At 43.6% G+C, this 21918-nt stretch overlaps 1 protein-coding gene across 3 annotated transcripts in view; it reads left to right on the forward strand.

Moving 5' to 3' along the window:
- The window catches only part of Znf608 (zinc finger protein 608), a 109335-nt gene extending 89591 nt beyond the window's left edge, over positions 1-19744 (forward strand). For 2 of the 3 annotated variants that reach the window (XM_005069106.4, XM_040741799.1), the window contains exons 4-10: positions 7334-7421; positions 7892-10346; positions 11827-12244; positions 12815-12987; positions 15512-15665; positions 17961-18042; positions 18739-19744. In XM_005069106.4, the coding sequence (XP_005069163.2) occupies positions 7334-7421; positions 7892-10346; positions 11827-12244; positions 12815-12987; positions 15512-15665; positions 17961-18042; positions 18739-18745 (3377 nt within the window). In that variant the 3' untranslated portion in view covers positions 18746-19744. Of the gene's footprint in view, positions 1-7333; positions 7422-7891; positions 10347-11826; positions 12245-12814; positions 12988-15511; positions 15666-17960; positions 18047-18738 lie in introns of those variants that run through there. The other variant, XM_040741800.1, reaches the window with a different exon arrangement.
- Positions 19745-21918: the final 2174 nt, after the last annotated feature.

Consider the following 21918-nt stretch of genomic DNA (forward strand, 5'->3'; position numbering starts at 1 on the left):
AAGGAAAAGAAAGCTAGCGAGGGCTTCCTTTAGCTGGCCAGCCAGCTGGATATTGACCACCTGTCTTCCTGGGAAAGAAATAGATGGCAGTGAATAAGTGAGAGTCGAGTTTTCCAAGAAGCTCAATGATTTTCCCAAATCAATACAGCTCATCAGGCCCCAGAACAAAGGCTGCCGGGAGGTGACAGTGATGGAAGTGGTTCTGTGTTCTTTTGTGTATTAAAGCACAAGGCCCACGGGGAAACAAGGTTTCTCTGGCACTGTGTGTGTGTGTGTGTGTGTGTGTGTGTGTGTGTGTGTGTGTGTGTGTGTGTTCTTAAAGACTTACTAGGTATATTTGCAAGAGAGAAATCCAGATTAAAGCAAAAAGAACTACACAGATTGTATATAGATGCTCAAATATTTTTAATTAGATTAGAGCAAGTCTGTTTCTTTGCTTTTCGGTATTGATTGAGATTTCTTTTCTTCTTACATATGGTGGTGTTTATAGGAGCTCAAACAAATGTCTAGATATTCACATTAACTCCTGGCAAACAGCCCTAACTAATCTGCCATGAATGAACCCTGTTTTGAATGCCCTGAAAATAGCACCAAAATGGGATGCTGGACTGTCATATAGGGGTTATAATTAACAAAAATACAATGATGTCAACATATTCCAGCCACCGACAGAGATCCATCTAGACCAGCAAACTCTAGCCCGTCTGTCCTTTAATCCTTAAACTCCTTCTGCTTTCCCAAGATAGTACATTAACGCCAGAACAGTGTGTCTCTGGGTTTACAACTGGGGTGGCGGTACACTAGGGCATAAAGTATTTCATTATACTTCCTTTTGTCAGCCCTGCCCTATTTCACGAGCTCCATTGCCATACATTATTTGTTCAGATAAAGCCCAATGTTCAGGGTGACTAATCGCAGAACTGTGTTCCAGATGGTTTGATTACAGGATGTGGTTAAAGTGACTCTTCAAACATTGAGCCCAGCAGTAGGGCTCCCTTTAGATGAAAAAAAAAAAAAAAAGACTGGTTCATCGTCACGTGACAGCATTAACTTTTCTTGTCCTGTTGCACCAGACATCCTTGGTATAGATAATAGGAAAGCCATTTTGCACTTCAACTGGCAGGTATTTTATGGGCAAACTTAGTTGTAAATTTAAAAATTTCTCAAATAATTACAAACATTGTCTTCTTAAAGAGAATCTGGTTGAAAGTAAAGCGGTCTAAAGCCAGACCCATGTATAAACACACTGTCAGCTTCTGCTTTGAAAAACAACAACAGCAACAACAGCAACAAAAAAAAAAAATCCAAAATACCAGGATGGCACTCAACAAAACAAAACCAAGGAACTATTTGGAAAGGGATTCTGCACAAAGGAATGCTGGTAAGCCCCACCCTATGCAGTAGTCACACCAGGACAAGTTAGGATAAAACGGGCATCTGAAATAGTGACATTTCTCTTATCATTGGTGTTTCTCAAGAAAAAAATAAAAAACCAATAAAGGAAAGAGGGTGTAACCGTAGGGGCGGGGAGGTTACAGCAGGAGCAGGTTATGATTTGGTGTTGTTAGAATGAGGTTTTTCTGCCCGAGTGCACACAGAATTCGTCCAGATGTGGCAGTCTGAGGAAGAGTTCAGGAAAACCATGTGATCCCAAATTCAGCATTTGCAATGCTTGGCAATGCCCTCAGTCCCAAGGACGAGGCTCTTTTAAGACTCAGACAGTCGTTAAACTGTAATATAAACAGATTTATGCAGAGGCACTGGGCAATCAGCATTTGCCCAGTTCCCGAGGAAGCAGCTGCACAGATACAAGAAACAGTAACTCATGTAACTCATGAGCCACGTGTCTAACCTCTTTGGAGTAGAATCTCCCCACAGAGAAAGGCTGTCGTCTATAAGCTAGCGGGAGATTACCCTTACTGAAAAATATGGCAACATGGAGACCTCAACAAAAGGTGCAGGCTCTGCTGAGAGTCCCGCAGGTAACAATGTGCTCAGTGAACTTGTATTTGAGGTGCAGTGCTCCTTAGGGCTGTGTGTCCAGACATGGTGCCAAATACAAAAGATGCTGGAAGAGGCCAGCTCAATGCGCATATGAGTGGAGGGAAGCGTTAAAGGAACATCCCATCAGGGTAGGACACATATCCTCAGCCGAGTTAAAATGCTACATGAGTTTCTCACCTAAGGACAGAGTATTCCTAGTGAGCAGAAAGCTACCTGTGACCGGAGTTCCCGCATGAGGGAGGCTTTGCCACCTTGAGCTGTAGCCTTTAAGGTCACTTCAGTCTTTGCTATTCCAGCCAACAGAAAGGAGAGCAGGCTAGAAGAATGTCCTGGCAGTTCGTACAGACTGTTCTGTCATGCTCTCCTTCAGTAGACTGTTCTCACAGGGGCAGATGGGGAGGCAGAGGGAAGCCAGCTATAAACCAGGAAAAGAGGGGACACCATGGATTTGGAGGGTAGCATGACATGTGTCTGTAGATGGACAGGTGCTGTCACAGGAGTTTGTCGTGATCTACTAGGAATTTCAAGTGTCCTTGAGGATTTCTACATAGGCACTCACGCTTTCTTTGGGGGAGTTAAAAGTGGGTGTGAGGGCCAGCCGAGGAGCCTGCAGCCAAGCATGGTGGCTTGAGTTTGATCTCAAAGACCCACATGGTACAAGGAGAGAACTGACTCTCAGAAGTTTTTCCCTGACTCCCAAATGTGTGTGCATGGTATGTAAGCACACGCACAGGCATGTGCCAACACACACACACACACACACACGTGCACACACACACACAGAAAACTGAATAAATGTTTGTTTGAAAGTATGACATGAAGAACAGCTGAAGAAACTTGTTTGGGGCTAAAGGGGCAAAGGAGGATTTAAGCTGGAGGAGAAACAATGAGCGTTGGTTATCATTCTGCCAGGAAACAATACCTTTGGGTGGAGGATGACTGGGATGATTCCTAGCAGTTTCCAAAGGCAGAAACATGAACCAGGTACTCATAGATGAATTTTTGGTGTGAAACAAGGAATCATTTTTTCAACAAGCTGACTGCATAGTAGCCAGGTAACCCTTGATTGGGCGCTGCTAGAGTTCTCTGCTGTTGATAAGCGTAGAGGAAAAGAGGACATGTGTGTGCACGTGTTCAGGAACACACTCTCTCTCTCGCACACACCCAAGTGTTGAGGCATTGTGCCAATACTTGGCAACTTTATCTCATCTCTTAGTTGTTCATCTTTGAGGCTCTTGTCCATCCTGGTCTTCTTGGTTAACACACAGATCTTTAGACCTCTTTCTGTATCATCATTTCTAAGTTTCCACATAACTAATCCAGATTCCTGACATGAATGTATCTGGTGGCCTCTGCGTCAGGTACTCATCACTCATCCAGCGATAGGAGGTCAGGTTTAGGATTCCTGGTATGAGAGCTTGCTGGTCTAAGACATCTTTCTGAGCAGGGTGTGAGGACACAGCATCATTCCCAGGCTCTAATGTAAGACTGGTCGAGTCTAACAAAGAGCCCACTCTCTAAGTACATGTAATATGCAAAACTATGCTTCTACTTCCAGATTGTGATGCATGTCTATCTTGGCTGTAGACCCTGTAAGTACAGAAGCTGAACAAAATTTACAGCAAAGTATGATTCAGTAGCACCAAAGAGGTATTTAATAAAGACCCAATGGACATAGCCACTGCTTGACCGGCCTGAGTAGGGAACAGAGCATGATTTTTCATGAAGCCCCCCACCCCACCCTGTGTGTGTGTGTGTGTGTGTGTGTGTGTGTGTGTGTGTGTGTGTGCGCGTGCGTGTGCATTCCGGTGTCTGGGACAAAGCGTCAACAATACAAAGAAGAAAATCATATGGGTGAGCGTCCAGGTCCATCCTTGTACATTTTGTCTATTTGCTTAAGAGTTAATATACCACAATTATTTTTCAAATAGCCTTAGCGGAAAGGGAAGGACAATAAACTCAGTGAGATCCTTGTTCTTATAAACATTAAAGGGCTTGCAGAGAGAGCCCTGGTTCCAAACTCACAAGTGCAGCATTCAGGAGAATAAGCCTGCTAGAAAAGACAAACTTTCAGGGAACTAATGTATGTATATGTCTAATTTATTTAGAGAGAAACACAACTTTAATCTAGGGGTTATAAAATTCAAATCTGTACTTTCTGAGGATTAACTTTTATCTGATTTACATCACTCTCTATGCCTTTAGGAAGTTATGCTTTATATGGCCTTGGGTCACAAAACATTTGAAATTTATAATTTCATCAACATAATAAAAAAAATTATGGACTTGACTGAGACAGGGTCTCACTCTATAGCCCTTAGTTGGCCTGGAACTGGCTATGTAGACCAGGCTGGCCTCCAGCTCACAGAGACTCACCTGCCTCTGCTGGAAGGAAAGACCTGTGTCACCACTCCCAGAAATGTCCGTATTTCAGAGCCCTTCACAATGGCATGCTTTCTAAAGGTGGATGCCTCTCCCCCCCCACACACACACACGACAGATGCTCGAACCCATGCACACACACACACCAGTACATTGCAGTTCAGAAGAAGATTCCTTAAGTTCTTCTCCAAACCAGAGTCTCAACAGAGTGTCTGTATTCACTGTGAATTACAAGCAGATTTAATACTATGGCACTTTGACGAGGGTTGCACAAGTAAAGACAGACCACCACAGGCCCATGAATCTAATTAGCACTCCTCCAGGAGACTGTTAAAAAATATAATGAATTAAAACAAAACAAAAAACTCCCTGGGAATGGAGCATTTTTTTTGAGCATTTTAAGTTCAGAGGGCTTCTAGAAAAATTAGGGTGACTTATTTAGGTTCCCTGGAGTTGAAAGTACTCCTTCCAGTACAGGCAACAACGTGGTTCATGTGGTTTCTAAGCAGTACCAGTTGTGAACTGGTTTTTTTTTTTTTTCGTGTGGAAGTTGCAACTGCAGTTCGGTCTTTGTGACCGTTTCAACCTGTGGCCCAAGATAACCAATGATTGATGGCTTATGTTGGGTCCCTTCCTTCTTTTTGCCTCGCCTGGCTTGAGGCCACAGATTTGGCTGTGAGGGTACTGGGCGGGCTGGCCTGTTGGCTGTATGCAGCCCTGTGGTGGGAATGACGGAGGCAGTGAGGTGGGGTGGGGGGCTGCTTCCAACTTCCAGAGCCTTGGTGGGGGCTCTGGTGACGCTTCAGCTTTCCCGCTACAGGGAGCATCCTTCCTCCTGCCCAGCCTTTCTCCTGGCCTTGTCTTCCTGTGCTCGGGCCAGCTGCATCGGGCCAGCCAATCAGACGCGAGCGTTCGCAGCAGGCACTGGCCAATGGGCGGCCCGCGTTTGCTGGAAACGCGAAACCCTTAGGGGAGAAGCAGTAACAAAAGCCTTTCACTGCAGACAAATGTTAAGTGTCTGTGCAGACTTTTCCTGTTTTTAATTTTATTACTGCAAGAATGGAGGGTTTGTTGTTTCTTTCATGTTTCCTTTCAAGCAATTTTAATTATACATTTGTGCTACATCAGGGACTCTGGAACGCAGTGATTTCAGCCTATTGCCTCTGAAGCTAAAAAGCAGTAACCTTCTGGCAATACAGATACATTCCTGCACTGTAAATATAGCTGACATGCTAAAGAATTTTAAACAGCTGCAGAGGTCTGTGACACCACACACGGTGCCCCAGAGAGCAGATGATGAGAAAGCCAGCTCCGTTCGCCCCTCTCCTCCACGCCCCACCCCTCTTTCCTGAAATGTGCTCAGAAAGAACCCTTTCCGATTGTTCTGTCTTGTGCAATTTCTGACCGAATGCCTAATTACTATTGATTCTCATCACAATGGGATTTTTCATACTCAATGGTTAAAAACTACTACCCCCCCCCGCAGGGGGAGACTCTAAAAGAATCAAGCATTATTTGAGGCAATGCTTGCGATTCTTTTTAGCTTTTCTTCCCCAGCTGGATGACTGCTACAATAGTAGGCAGAATTTATAGTGAGTAAATTCAGCTGTCACGTAACTAATAGCAGCCCCGACCATATGGGAAACAATTTTAAAATCTCCTTTTGAGATTTTTGAGAGAAAAATCTCCCTTACCCAGTACTAGAATCCCAAGCACCCAGATGCTATTTAAGGGTTCCCCAGTCAAAAGAGTCTCACGTTGTGAGGTTCCCAAAATGGTAGACAGTACAAGTGAGCGAGTCATCCAGTTAAGACTGGAGGAGTGGTCCCCCAGGGTGGGAAGGCAGACTCTAAAAGAAACAGGCTCATTTAAATGTTTCATTTACTTGCCTCCCTCTTGTATACATCTCAGAACCTAGCTTCTTTTCCAAATATGCTTTAAGGACATGTTTTTTTGTTTTTGTTTTTGTTTTTTTTTCCTTTTGAAAGCAGCACTTGTCCTCCAGAGAAAGGAGCAGGGTGCTTTGTGGTGTTCCTCGGTGATATTTGGCGCACCAAGCGCACTTAAGCACAATAATTTGCAGATACAGAGCTGAATTAACGTGTCTGCAGAGCTGCAGAGGAACAGCAGGATGGCTGGAAGGAAACACGTGTGTTGGTTTTGAGTGTTCTCTTCCAATCCTCTGTAGCAAAGCTTACCCAGGTTGACTGACGAGAACCCCAAGAGCAAATGTGTTGTGCACACTTATTTTCTTAAGAGAGCTATTTTAAGAGCCTCTGAGACAAGACAGAACAGCCAAACAGAGCCCATTCTGAGCTCGATTGCTGTCTCACACAGTCAACAAGAGAGGGTCAAGAAGAAAAAGCCCACAGCCGCCCCAAGGCCCTGCGTTTTCCACCGTGCCTATTTTTACATATCTGCAAATGTTTTTTTTTCTTTTCTTAATAAAAAAAAGTCACCATTGTTTTATACTGTTGAGTTATAAACCAGATTCCTTTCAGTCATCCTCTGGCTTAAGCACTGGTAACTCGGGCTTGGTTTACATTGGCTGCCTGCCAAACGAAAGCAATTATGTGTAATAATAGAAAAATTAAGAGGTGAATGTTACTGTTTTACAGCAGGACATGGCAAAAACCATTTCCTTCTGTCAGCAATATCTTGATCACACCCTCACACACTCTCACCCTTTTGTACCACATTGGTGAATGCATGCACGCATGCGCGACACACACACACACACACACACACACACACACACACACACACTCACTTCCTGTGGGTTTTAACTTGAGGTCACTGAAACCAGAAAGGGGAAGAATGCAAACCACAGCTTTTGAAAGCCATGTGAGAATCGAGCTTTGCTGGTAAATATAATAACAATAAATGAAGTGGAAATCAAGTCATCGATGTTAAATGTGCCCCCTTTAATCCCCCCTCTCCCCTACAGGTGTCCTAGTGGTCAATGTCACCTGGAGGAACAAAACATATGTGGGGACCCTGCTAGACTGCACCAAGCACGACTGGGCCCCTCCTAGGTGGGTACCTTTTCTTTCTTGCTCCTTCCTCTGCTTCCCCCTTCCCGTTTCTGCAAAGAAACTAAAGAAAGAAATAAGATATAAAGCTCTTCCTGTAATTGAAACCAGGCAAAGGAGAAATGAGCCATTTAGGCCTTAGCCAGTAAAGTGCAGATGCTGGCTCTCTTTTCTGTCAGGTCCCCTGTCCTCTCCCTCCCCTCTCTCTCCTTTGTTTTCTTCTCTTTTTCAAAACGGGAATTTGAACTGATTGAAAAGCCGGCTCTTTGAGCTGCTCTCCTGTGATTCTCTGTGGTGGATGTAATCCATTTGGCAGCCTATGTACCCATGCTGAAATATAATGTCCTCCTCTTGGCTGCACCCCACCCTCCAGCCGCCAAGGTTGGGTCTGCTCTGTGCTCCCTTGGGTCCCTGTGATCTCACCTGGCTCTTTTGGAGATGCTCATTATGACCCCCATTTCTTGCTTCCCTAGGTTTTGTGAATCACCGACGAGTGACCTGGAGATGCGAGGGGGCCGGGGCAGAGGGAAGAGAGCCAGGTCTGCCGCGGCTGCCCCTGGCTCCGAGGTCAGCTTCACAGAGTCCCGAGGGCTGCAGAGCAAGAACAGAGGGGGGGCCAATGGGAAAGGGAGGCGTGGCAGCCTCAACGCCAGTGGACGAAGGACACCCCCAAACTGTGCTGCAGAGGACATCAAAGCCAGCCCTTCCTCAACCAACAAAAGGAAGAACAAGCCCCCGATGGAGCTGGATCTGAACTCCAGCTCTGAGGACAGTAAACCCGGGAAACGGGTCCGCACCAATTCTAGAAGCACCCCCACCACCCCTCAAGGGAAACCAGAGACTACATTTCTGGATCAAGGCTGCTCCTCTCCAGTGTTAATCGATTGCCCCCACCCAAACTGCAACAAAAAATACAAGCACATAAATGGCCTGAGGTACCATCAGGCACATGCACACTTAGACCCAGAAAACAAGCTAGAGTTTGAGCCTGATAGCGAGGACAAGATCTCAGACTGTGAGGAAGCCTTGAGTAATGTGGCCCTCGAATGCAGTGAGCCAAGCACGAGTGTGTCAGCATATGACCAGGTGAAGGCGCCTTCATCCCCCGGGGCTGGGAACCCCCCTGGGACACCCAAGGGAAAGAGAGAGCTCATGAGCAATGGTCCCGGTTCTATTATAGGTTCGAAAGCCGGGAAGAATTCTGGCAAAAAGAAGGGCCTTAACAATGAGCTGAACAACCTTCCAGTCATCTCTAACATGACAGCCACCCTAGATAGTTGTTCAGCGGCAGACAGCAGTTTAGCTGCAGAAATGCCCAAACTGGAAGCCGAAGGACTGATTGACAAAAAAAGTTTGGGAGATAAAGAAAAGGGCAAAAAAGCAAACAATTGCAAAATGGAAAAAAACCTCTCTAAACTGAAAAGTGCCCGGCCCATCGCCCCTGCCCCAGCCCCGACACCCCCACAGCTGATTGCTATACCGACTGCAGCCTTCACATCCACTACCACGGGGACCATACCTGGACTGCCCTCCCTCACAACCACTGTGGTCCAGGCTACACCAAAGAGCCCTCCATTGAAACCTATTCAGCCAAAGCCCACAATTATGGGGGAGCCCATGACCGTGAACCCAGCTCTGGTGTCACTCAAAGACAAAAAGAAAAAGGAGAAGCGGAAGCTAAAGGACAAAGACGGGAAAGAGACTGGGGCTCCCAAAATGGATGCTAAACTGGGGAAGCTGGAGGACGCCAAGGCGGCTGGCAAGGATTTGTCTGGGCATTTTTTAAAGGACCACCTCAGTAAGAGTGAAGGGCTGGCCAACGGATTGTCAGAGTCTCAGGAGAGCCGCATGGCCAGCATCAAAGCCGAGGCCGATAAGGTTTACACGTTCACGGACAATGCTCCCAGCCCTTCCATCGGGAGTGCCTCGCGCATGGAATGCAGCACCCTGGTGAATGGGCAGGCGCCCATGGTCCCCCTGCATGTGCTGACACAGAATGGGGCTGAGAGTTCAGCTGCCAAGACCAACAGCCCAGCCTATTCAGACATATCGGATGCTGCTGATGATGGTGGTTCGGACAGCAGGTCAGAGGGCATGAGGTCAAAGGCCAGTTCCCCATCAGATATCATTTCTAATAAAGACGGTGTCGCGAAAGGGCATTCTTCAACTTCAGCACAATCATCTCAGCTGAAAGAGTCCCATTCTCCCTATTACCATGGCTACGAGCCTTATTATTCTCCAAGTTACATGCACCCTGGACAGGTTGGTGCCCCCACAGCTGGGAATGGTGGGAGCACGCAAGGCATGAAGATCAAGAAGGAGTCAGAGGAAGATGCAGACAAGAAAGACAAGGTAGAGCAGTTAGACTGTAAGAAAGTGGACCACAATTCTACATCTCTACAGCCTCAGCATCAGTCAGTTATCACACAAAGGCACCCTGCCCTGGCTCAGTCACTTTATTACGGCCAGTATGCCTATGGGCTCTATATGGACCAGAAATCGCTGATGGCCACCAGCCCTGCCTACAGACAGCAGTATGAGAAGTACTATGAGGACCAGAGGCTGGCAGAGCAGAAAATGGCCCAGAGTGGGAGAGGAGACTGTGAAAGAAAGGCAGAACTCCCTTTGAAAGAACTGGGCAAGGACGACAATAAACAGAAAAGCATGCCATCGGCCACAATCTCAAAAGCTCCCTCTACTCCGGAGCCTAACAAAAACCATTCTAAATTAGGGCCATCAGTGCCTAATAAAACTGAGGACACAGGTAAATCACAGCTTCTCTCCAGCCAACAGCAGCAGCTTCAGGCCGACAGCTTCAAAACTAAGCAGATGGAAAACCACCAGCTTATTAAGGAGGCTGTAGAAATGAAGTCTGTCATGGACTCTATGAAGCAGACAGGTGTAGACCCAACCTCGAGATTTAAACAAGTAAGATTGTGGAGTGTGGCCCCAACAGACAGGGAGCAGTCTGAGTTGTGCACATGTCTTGGGCTTGATCTTGCTAGACATCTTACTTTGGGAGGAAACCATCAATAGGGTTTTTTTCCCCCTCTTCTCTTGAGAAATATCCTTAAAGATCCTTGGGAGTTCCTGTACAACTCTAAAATGCACATTACCCGCTGTTTACCTGCCTTAGTATGTAAAGCCCTGAGTGGGGTTCCTAAGTCTGTAACTGATGAGGACTCTAGGTCTCTTCATGAGTTTAAGGTGAAGGCATTTCACTGGAGTACCTCTGAAGTCTCTTGAACCCTGAGATTTCATAGCCTCCTCTAAAACGCTGACTCTTTTTATTCACCAAATTCCTGTGTCTTCTAAGATTTTTTAAACCAGGTCACTAAGTTGTCATATCCCATTCACTGTTTAATGAAGTTTGTGCACCAGATATCTCCCACAAAGGGTCTCCGATGCTGAGATTTCTATTTGACGTTCTGATTAGAACCCAAAGTAGAACTCTTGTGCTGTGGGTTCTCAAGGGGCCAGGAGCTGCAGGTGATGAGTCTTAACAGTTCCTTCAGTCAGCCTAAGGCAACGTGAAGAGCAGTCACCGTGAAACCATAGACACACTGTTCTGTCTCCCTGACTCACTGCTGCCCTGTGAGCCCTAACTCTGGTATTCCCCAGCAACTTAACTCCCTGTGCTTGCCCCCTAGTGAGTCAGAGCAAGAGTTCTTACTGCTATGTATATTTCCGGCCAAAGATGGGACCCAGTACCAACTTCAAATACTCATTCAATATTTGAACCCTGTGGGGATTTACGCCATGAATGTGCAGAGTCATCAAGGCGGTTTAGATCTTTAGTTCCATGCCCTCCATGGCACTAAATCAGGCTCTTGTTTCCCAGGGTTGCAGTAAAACAAGACAATTTGAGAGGGCTTATCATTGGGTTTGTCTTCTGATAAATAAATCATAATATGTGCCATTGATTTGATATTTTGGGGTTTAAAATGTTAGCCTATTAATGAGAAGTGACCCAGTATATAACAAGTCTTAGTTGTAGTCAATGAAGAAAATGTGTTAAGATACCAAGAGTTTTCATTTTTTTTCCTTCTAATTGATGTTCATAACTGTAGTCATTACTTAAATTTTCTATCGGCTTGAGATAGAGTTTTTGAAATCCCCTTTACCTGTGTGAGATAGTAAAGACTTAATTAAATATGTCTGAGGATATTATTTAAAGTTCCAGCTCTTCAACCCAGCCGCCATGTGACCTTGATGTTGGCATTTAGTTTAGCGTGTGGTACAAGGATTGATGACGAAGCCTACCTCAGGCATCATTACTTTATCAGAGCAGGAGGAAAAGCACATGGTAACCCAGTATAAAATAATAGTAAGCAGTGCTGTCGTGTAAATTAATGGGTTTGCTTTGTAAACCATGAAATTTCAAGTTAGACCTTTATTTTAAAACCAGGATCCAGATTCAAGGACATGGCATCATTATGTGTACCAGCCCAAGTATCTAGATCAGCAAAAGCCAGAAGAACTTGACAGAGAAAAGAAATTAAAAGAGGACAGTCCAAGGAAGACACCTAACAAGGAGAGTGGTGTGCCTAGTCTTCCTGTGTCATTAACAAGCATCAAAGAGGAGCCCAAAGAGGCCAAGCGCCCTGATTCTCAGTCCGTGGAGGAAAGCAAGCTGAAGAATGACGATCGAAAGACTCCGGTGAACTGGAAGGACTCTCGGGGGACAAGAGTGGCTGTGTCCTCACCCATGAGTCAGCATCAGTCGTACATACAGTACTTGCATGCTTATCCTTACCCACAGATGTATGACCCCAGCCACCCTGCATACCGGGCTGTTTCTCCTGTCTTAATGCACAGTTACCCTGGTACGTGTTGTGGGTTCAAACTACACTGGAGGGAAGAGGCTGTGTTCAAATGATAGCTATTAACAACTGAAGATAAATTAGAAGCTTCGGGAATGACATTTGTTTTGCTTGTTTTTAATGCTACTTAAAGTCCCAAAGATGAAACTGATTTAATGTGAGATTTTTATATTTTGTAATGAAATGCCAAGCGTCCTCAGGCTCTAGCTTCCATAGTTCCTGATGGCTTACTGAACACGTTTAGACTGACAGATACTTTATTGCCTGTGGAAATATTCTAAGCACTTACTGTCATAATCATTATAGTTACTGTTTCTTTCACTTAAGCGGACACATAAATGGATGAAGTAGCTGTAAGCTCAATTCTGTTTATATCCTCCGTTCATCAGGATGAATTAACCAGAGGAGAAAATCGGGGAACCTAGACACAGATAAACAATGATGTAGCCCATTCTTAATGTAACCCCTTATTTTAAGATGTCTGACTCGTACCCAAAATTCACAAAATCCAGCTGATTTTTGTTTTTAAGATGTAGCCTGCAACGTGATGTGACATTTGTTGTTTATCTGCAGGGGCCTATCTCTCTCCAGGATTTCATTATCCTGTTTATGGGAAGATGTCTGGGAGAGAGGAGGCAGAGAAAGTCAATACCAGCCCCAGCATCAACACAAAAACAGCCAGTGAAGCCAAAGCCCTGGACCTGCTCCAACATCACGCCAACCAATACCGAAGCAAGTCCCCTGCTGTAAGCCTCCTTTTGTTGGTAGTTAAAAGGCCATGTTTGGGGGGGAAAGGAGGACAAGCAACAGCAGAGTCTTGAAAGAGAAATGGTTTAGGAACCCAGCTGGGATTTCAGGATGCTGTTCTATTCCGATACATAAAGAATGGAACGTTGAAATATAAGATGTGGTCACACAGGAGGGGAAAGTGCCATTGAAGCCTTTGTGGGAGTGGGGAGCTTTTCGGTTGTAAAAGTATGGTGTTCTTTGCTCCCCCAGGAGGAGGTGTGGAAGGGGGTTATTTAAATTTATACTGAATTCTTGTGGAAAATGTTTGCTGTTAAAACGTTAGCAGAGGAAGTGCCAGAGGACTATTTTATACCATCCTTCTTACGAAGTGGTTCAGATGCCACTAACTGTTGACCTTCTAGACAAATTCAGCTTTTGCAAAATGTTTTCTTAAGGATGGGGGTTGTAGCCAGGTGGTGGTGGCACAGTCCTTTAATCCCAACACTTAGGAGGCAGAAGCAGGTGGATCTTTGTTGAGTTCAAGGCCAGCCTGGTCTACAGAGCTAGTTCCAGGCCAGCTAGGGCTGTTATACAGAGAGACCCTGTCTTGAATGCCCCCCACCCCACTCCCGCAAAAAAGATGGGGGTTGTAGCTCAATGGTAGAGCACTTACCTATCATGTGCCCAGGTGACATCCCTAGCTTGAAAAACAGACAACAGCAAAGATACAAATTAAAAACAAATAAATGGTTTCCTCAGAAACAACTTTCAAAAATCAAAGTTTTCTTGTACAAATTGAAAGACGTGCTTCCTGTTCACACAGTAGCAAATGTAGCCCACAATTACGTGACAGTGGTTGATAGGAAAAGAAACCCAATCTAGACAGTCTAGCTCCTCTTGTGTATAAATATCTACATAAATAAAGGTGACCAGACAGACATCACCCCTGCCCCCTGCACTGTCCTTACCTCAGTAGACCTGAAGTTTCAGATCCTTCTTTTGACCTGGGTATTCCCATGGTCCATATGCACAGTCAGAATTCTGTTCCTGTAGAACAACACTGGGGGTCCATGACACACAATAACAATTAATTACATTCAGACATTCATTTGAGTCTTGTGCAGCATGGGGCTCGTATGCAAGCCTGAGTCACTTGGCTGGGGAATAAGGCCGCAACTACTGCTTGTTGGCCTTGGTAGCATTATCCGGTCCCTGTCATTCCACAGAAGTAATAAAAAATGTCTTTGTGAAACAGGCTCTCCCAGAAAATGCCAACTGCTGCTCCTTTAAAGAGACCAAAGAAAAGCAATGGTTCCCAATTAGGGAAGAAGAGAAATGATTGAAATAGCATGTTTACAAGTTGAACACAAGCATTACAGTGAGACTAAAAAAGATGATCCATGCATGATCCCTTTTTTGTAATTCCTTTGTTCAGTACATACACAAACTTTGTTCCCATGAGAGAGCCCAGAGCAGGCTTGCTAGGGTCTAAAGGGAGAAATATATTTGAGACACAGTCCTTAACCTTGTCTGATGTGGAAGAACTGAAATTTCTGATGACATCTCAGAAATGAAGAATCTGGAATGTGGGCAGAACAGTGGTTTCCTGTCAAGTCTGCTCACCCCCAAATGTGCAGGGGATTGGTTCCTGAACCTCTTGGGGACTACCAAGTCTAAAGGTACCCCATTCCCCTTTGTAAAACAATGACATAGTATTTGACATAAACCAACATTCGTCCTTGTATTTCCCGATCACCTCCACGTGTTTATTACAACGAAAGTACTTTATAAGAGTTCTTATACTGCATTGTTTAGAGAATCGTGGTGACTAAACAAGTCTTAACTTCCTTCATAATGTTCAGATCCGAGCTAGCTAAATCATGAAGTGGAGCTCATGAATACAGTCAGAACGGAGAAATATAAAGTGATTATAATATGTGTGCTGTGTGAACAAGTATTGTGTATTATTGTGTGAATTTGAGTTTAGGTGTGCATTTTTGTAGGAACACCATGGCTACTTTTTTCCCCCTCTCCAGACAAGTTTTCTCTGTGTAGCCATGGCTGCCTCTTGAGTTGTGGAACCAAAGGTGTTCGTCAATATAGCTTTTTAAAAAATTTATCTTTTCAAACTTATCAGACAAATTCCTTTGACAAAAGTATAAATAAAAGTAAAACTAGAAAACGTAGCCTTTAAGAATAGTCGCAAAAACTCCCTTTAAAAAAATTCATGTATTGAAAAACTGTTCCCGAAAGACACCAAGTGGATTCTTAAGGGCAATGAATAGTGAATCTTGAGATCATTTTTAGGAAATGGTCACAGAAAACCTTGGTGCTGTTTAGCTCACTGTGGTAGGTTCTCTCTTGTGAGCTTAGTTCTAGTAAGACAAAGGCATGTCCTTTGATGCTATCTTCCACTGGTATAGGGTTTTCAGTCTCTGTGTCTCCTCAGTGACCTGAATGAAGTATTAGTAGGGGAAAGGGGGCTTTGGTACTTCTGATGTTTGTGTGTTGGGGAATTACAGAAGGCATTTCTCTTTTCAGCCTGTGGAGAAAGCTTCCACAGAGAGGGAACGGGAGACGGAGCGGGACCGGGATCGCCATTCCCCCTTTGGCCAGCGGCACCTGCACACTCATCACCACACCCATGTTGGCATGGGCTACCCTCTCATCCCTGGTCAATACGACCCTTTTCAAGGTCAGCAGCTCATCTCATCGGTACCATTCTGCTTTGGTTGACAGTTGCTGTCTTCCTGTCACTAATTTAAAATGAAAATATTGAATTTTGACTAACACTAATTATGGGGACTATTCCTAACACTTATTTCTCAGTATTCCTGAGAGATACACCTAAGGCTGTTTGTATTCTATTGAGACTTGAAGTGGCTCACACTTAATAATTGTCACCGGGAGATGTTATCTCACCAACTGAGGGTGGCAGCCAGTGTCTGGGGCACCAAATAAAACAATCATAAAATCAGATAGCTATTTCGGGGAAATTATAGAGAAAACAGAGCCATGGTTAGTGGCTTTGGTGAAATCATTTATTCTGATATCTCCAGTTCTTTTACATTGCCTTTTTCCCACACAAGTAACCAGCATGGCCAGGAAGAACTAACATTTCATAACCCAACTGAAGGTTATGCATCCTTCACTGATGGGACTTGTTTTGCTAAACAAGAACAAGAGATAGCATTCAGGACACACTAGGTGACCACATCTTACCCATTCCATCTCTATCACCTCATAAGGCATTGGTATTTTTTCACAGTTCTGGAAATTGTAGCTGGAGAGCCTGGTGTCCATTGTGCCCGGTGCCATTTCTGGTGAAGCCTTTCTTAGTAGCATGGGGGAGGGACTTCCTACTCTCTCATCATTGGGCAAGGCAGCGAAGCAATGCTTCTGGGATCTACAAGAACATTTAAGCCTATCAAATCAGTATGCCACCCTAGGATTTCATTTTAATTATTTCTGCCTAAGCTCTTGAGTCCAAATGCAATCAAATTGGGAATCTGGACCTCAACATGGGATCTTTGCTGGGTAGGGGGCAATTTAGCAACGGCAAAGGCCAAGATGCTTAGCAAGATGATGTTGGAAAACGCTTCCAAATACAGAGAGTGCAAGGGAATTGGGCTTCTTTATTCATTTGTTACTTGCTGTTAAAAGAAAGCGCTCTCTGTCTCTCTCTCCCTCTCTTCTCTCCCCAATCTCCCTTCCCTTTCTCCATTTTCCTCCCTTTCCCCTTGTCCAATAAAACTTCCCACTTAAAAAAAATAAGAAGGATATGATAGACAGACGGACAGACTGGCAGATAACACAATCTCCCAAATCATCAAGTGTGAGAGGAAAATGAATTCTCTCTCTAACACATCACAGATGTAGAGGGGTATATGTGAGCAGAATAAACATCTCATCATTTTTGTATGTTGCTGTAATGTCTCAAATTATCCCTGGAAAAAGAAAATATATCCAAATAAAAACCATGGCAGGAGAGAAAAATATTCCTGTTTGTTTTGTTTACTGTGTTTTCCTCAGGATTTTGTTTGTTTGTTTGTTTGTTTCTTGTATAGCATTTCCCTTTTTCTTTTCTTTTCTTTTTTAAATAATTTATTTTTATTTTATGTTTACTGCTGTTTTGCCTGCATGCATGTCTGTGTGAGGGTATCAGGTCTTGGAGTTACAGACAGTTGTGAGCTGCCATGTGGGAATTGAACCCTGGGTCCTCTGGAAGAACAACCAGTCCTCTTAACAGCTGAGCCATCTTTCCATTGCCCCACCCCCAACCCCCGCCCCCGCCGGCCCCTTTTCTTTCTTGTATGGCATTAGTCTAGGAAGATCTGAGACTGGCCTTGAACCCTACCTTGGGAATTACTAGCATGCACTACCATGCCTATTTCCCTGGGACCATTTTCTATGGGACTCAAGTACTTCTTTATTTGAAGTTGTCCAGGTCTCTGCCTCCTTTGTCTTACAGATTCGGACTATTTTTTGTAAGTTGATACAGACTCAGAAAGTGTGTATTTTCTGATTTCGTTATCTGAATTTATCCCGGGTACTTTATGGGTTGCATCATGTTTAAGTGGCTGGGGAAAATGTTACAGCGAAAGAAGTCATTATAAAAGTTTTCTAAACAAAATAGCATGTTGTTTCTACAATTCTCTGGCTTCTGCTTCCTGTTGTTACTTGGTACCTATTATTTATCCTGAGCTTCCTAAACAGGAATACTCGCAAACCGCTTAGCGCCATGAAGAGCCAGTGAGCTGGAAGGCTATATCCTCTGAATACCTATTAAGAAAACCATCAAATATTCAGCAAAGAATAGATGTTGGCTACACTGAGTAGTTTGTAGTCTGCCCTAGCCACGTGAAACGTTTCACGTGACCGTTTAGGGCAAGACAAATCACTGCTATGGGTTCTGTGCCCTTTACCACTGGGCCTGTGTCTACACCTGCCTTTTCCCAGGTCATGAGAACCCTGTGTTTTTTCCCATTAGGCTTGACCTCTGCTGCCCTCGTTGCCTCTCAGCAGGTGGCTGCCCAGGCATCTGCATCAGGAATGTTTCCTGCACAGAGAAGGTAAATATTTTCAACACCTGAAATTAGCTTTCTGGCAGAGATGTGAGGATGGTTGCAAGGAAGAGAAGATAGACTTGAGAAATGGAAAACTTGATGCCTTGTGTTTGATTTTATTGTAATGAATGAGCATATTATGACAGTATGCTTCACATGGGACTTAGATTCCATGAGCCTCACTCCACAAATGTGATGTACACCAGTAAGGAAATGATTGATTTTTTAAAATCTTAAGACGAGAGTAACGTCCTTAGGTTAAGGAAATGTTATCCCTACAACTTTGTTCGTAAGGCTAGTGTCACTCAGTGGGTTAGTTCTTGACTAACATGCCCAAGGTCCTAGGTTCTAGCCTCAGTGTTATACAATAAAACACCAGGACACAAATACCCTCATTTTATTATACTTAAAAATAAAGTTGCAAGTGGAGAACTGAGTTATTATAATGCTGACATTTGTGCCCTGGTGATTTAAGTTACCCTACAAGTGGTCATAAGAAGGAAAAATAAATGTAAAAGAAGATTATCAGTATACGATTAACACTCTCTCAAAATGTAGTCCATTCCTTTGTGTTTCTTCACTTCCCTGGGAAGTCCACAAATGAAATAGAGCTAACAAGGAAGTCCTTCAGTCTCACTGACTTTAGGTCTTCCTGTCGAATGCTGAGAGAACTCGATACTAAGGTGTGTTCTTCTTTTGCAGAGAATAACAGGATCGGAAGTGTCCGGTGTCATGTGACTGGATCACATGGGGAAGCGCTTTATATAGACATCAGTTCCATGGTGTTAATTTGAAATGCCTTAATGGCAGGCAAAAACCAGTCATTTCATTTTGTAAATTACAGATTTTATCACAGAGTAACAAATGTTGCTGTAATTAAACTTCTGTTTTATATATATATATATACGTATACATATCTGTATATATACATATATATATATATACATATATATATTCTTTACTTTTTTGTAACAGTAACCAGGCTCGCACACACAGGGTCTGCTGCCAAGTTGCAAACCACTCAGTAAAGGAAATAAAAAAAAATGTATTTGTCATGTTGAAAGTGTTAGCCACAACAGGCTGCTTACTTTCTTTTACTTTTAAATTGTAAATAAATAATGTTCTGTATCAGTGTGCCTGAACCTTGCATATCCTTCATCTCTCTCCCATGAAGTCCCTCAGAAAGGCGAACTGTGATGATGACACTTGGTACAATTTAGATGTCGAATTGGTGGCTCCTGTTAAAGACTCATCAGTGTAAAATGTTCCCGTAGTCACTGTTTGTACTTGTTTATTGTGGAAATAAATACTTTTGGAAGGCATGGGGTTGCCAGAACCACAAAAGCTGTGTTGTATATATAATGTAAAAATTAAGATGGGGAAATAATGAGCATCTGTGAATAATGAGGTGTCATTTTTTGATAATCTTGAATGGCAGAAAACCCAATAGCCTGCATACCAGAGACATCTGTGACCGCTCTATTACTTGAATAGCCCTGCAGTCTTTTTCTTTTCTTTTCTTTTCTTTAATGTTTACAATTATCCAGTTTTAGAGGAGAAGGACTTTAACGCCATTGCCTGGTTACTTGTTTTATGCTGTAATCTAGTTTATTTTATGTAAAATGTATATTGAATGCTTTCCTTTTTTATACCTGCCTTAAATAATTTGGCAATCAGAATTAAAAAGGTTTTGGTTTTTTTTTTTAAATAATGGCTTCTTGTGTGTCTGATGTTACTTCTCCTTGGCTGGGAGTAAGTCTAACTTTTAGAGAAGCTCTTCATACTATGAATGCATAAGGCAACAACACACAGACACCAACTCTTCATACATGACACACAGATAGAACAACCAAACACCGTGTTCAGTTCAGTGAATATGTGCATAATTAGAGCGCATGTAGTCTAGACCATGGACACAAAGAACCCCAAATTAGTAAACAATGGTGGAATAGTGTGCTAAGCTTATAAATCTTTCTTTGTCTTTTGTTTTTGTTTTTTCTCTCTCTCTCCCTCTCCCTCACTCCCTCCCTCCCTCCCCCCCCATCTCTCTCTCTGTAGAGTGTAATATTCCTTGCCAGTCATCTGGGCCCTGCCATGCTGTCTGAACCCCCAAATAACACACAGGACACTATATTAATTATGAAGCTGTTGGCCATTTGCTTGGTTTCTTATTGGCTATCTCTGTCTTAAGTATTTAACCCATAATTGTTAATCTAAGTATTTCTCTTACCAGAGAAAAGAGTCTGGATCTCTTACTCTGGTGGTCTACATGGTGTCCGTCTCTGCCTCTCTTTCCCAGAATCCTCCTTGACTCCTAGTCCCATCTATCTTGCTTCCCTATTGGCTAACAGTGCTTTATTGAACAACCAATAAGAGACAGATTTACAGAATGACATCTCCCAACCTCTCTCTCTCTCTCTCTCTCTCTCTCTCTCTCTCTCTCTCTGAGACAGGGTTTCTCTGTGTAGCCGTGGCTGTCCTGGAACTCACTCTGTACACCAGACTGGCCTCTAAGTCACAAAGATCCAGTTACCTGCCTCTGCCTCCTCAGTACTGGGATTAAAGGCATGTCCTGTCTCTGCCTCCTCCCAATGATCATATTACAGGCATGTACCACACTATGCTCAGCCTAAAGATGTAAGTCTTGTGACATGTGGACAATAGGTAGAACATATAAAAGGTCAACTAGTTGGCACTAGAGTGACATACCAGGGTATTTTTACCTCTCTTCCCCACCTCTTCTTTCCATTCATGGTGCCACCTACACCATCCTAAGATGGGATAGATTACATGAACAAAACAAACAGAAATCCCAATACTCACAGAACTTGCCTTTTCTAGTTGACAGTGCAAACATACAACAAAATATATGCACACAGTAGGTTGTCTGATAAATGCTATGAAAATAGTGAAGGATGCTGACTGAATATGTGTGGGAGTTTGTATGGCTGATTAGAGTAGTCTGGGAAGATGTTACTAACTTGATGATCCGGAGGTTCATGGAAACTTGGGGGAGAAGCACTTCAGTGGCATGGTAAAGCCAGCACAGGAGTCTGCCATTGCAAATTTACTTTGTCTTTGGACTGGTTGCATTTTTTTTTTCTTGTGCTGGGGCTCAAACCCAGGACATCATGCATGCTCAACAAGCCCTCTGTCACTGAGGTACATACCCCAGCCCTTGACCTTGTCTTGACTCATTGCAGTCATCAGTGTCTGACTTTCCTCTAAATGCTAATAACAGTTCTACCAACTGGTTCACTTAGAAGTGCTTAAAAGTACGGAACTTGTCTGGGTGTATTTGTTTAGCTTGACCTTCACAAATAGATTTTTGTCACCACAGAGCAATATTTCCTCTGCTATGGCAAAGCTACTTGGTGTGTCATTTGCTCCGGAATCTAATTTACCTAATTTTTGTCATGTCTTCAAGCTACCAGATCTTTTTATTCCTTAAAGATGTGGTGCTGTATTCTGTAGTCAAAAGCACGCGTGTTTCCTCTGTTCAAACAGTTGCTTTCTAGTCTGTCTGTTGGTGGCTTTCCTGCAACTCCAGTTCCTGACCAACCTTGTAACTGCCAAAACATCAGAACAAAATTCAGGTCAGTTTTCACCCTCCCCAGCTATAGCAGCACGTTCCTGTTGAGGGCTGGGAGATGCTGTGTGATTCTGAAGATTTCCCAACTTTCAGTGCTGTGCATTTTTCAAATAATAGGCATGAAGTCAGTCTTCTCTTTCAGTTGTATAATCCTGCGTGTACACTTATCAGGCTTCTGATCACTCCTACTTAGGTGGCTAAATAGATTACAAATAGGTACATTAGACCATGCTTATGTCTACTTTTGCAGTCAATGGCAATGCTGATAATTATGAAGAGATATGCTGATA

The sequence above is a fragment of the Mesocricetus auratus genome, unplaced genomic scaffold (assembly GCF_017639785.1).
Source record: "Mesocricetus auratus isolate SY011 unplaced genomic scaffold, BCM_Maur_2.0 Super-Scaffold_6730, whole genome shotgun sequence".
NCBI classification, from domain to species: Eukaryota; Metazoa; Chordata; class Mammalia; order Rodentia; family Cricetidae; genus Mesocricetus; species Mesocricetus auratus.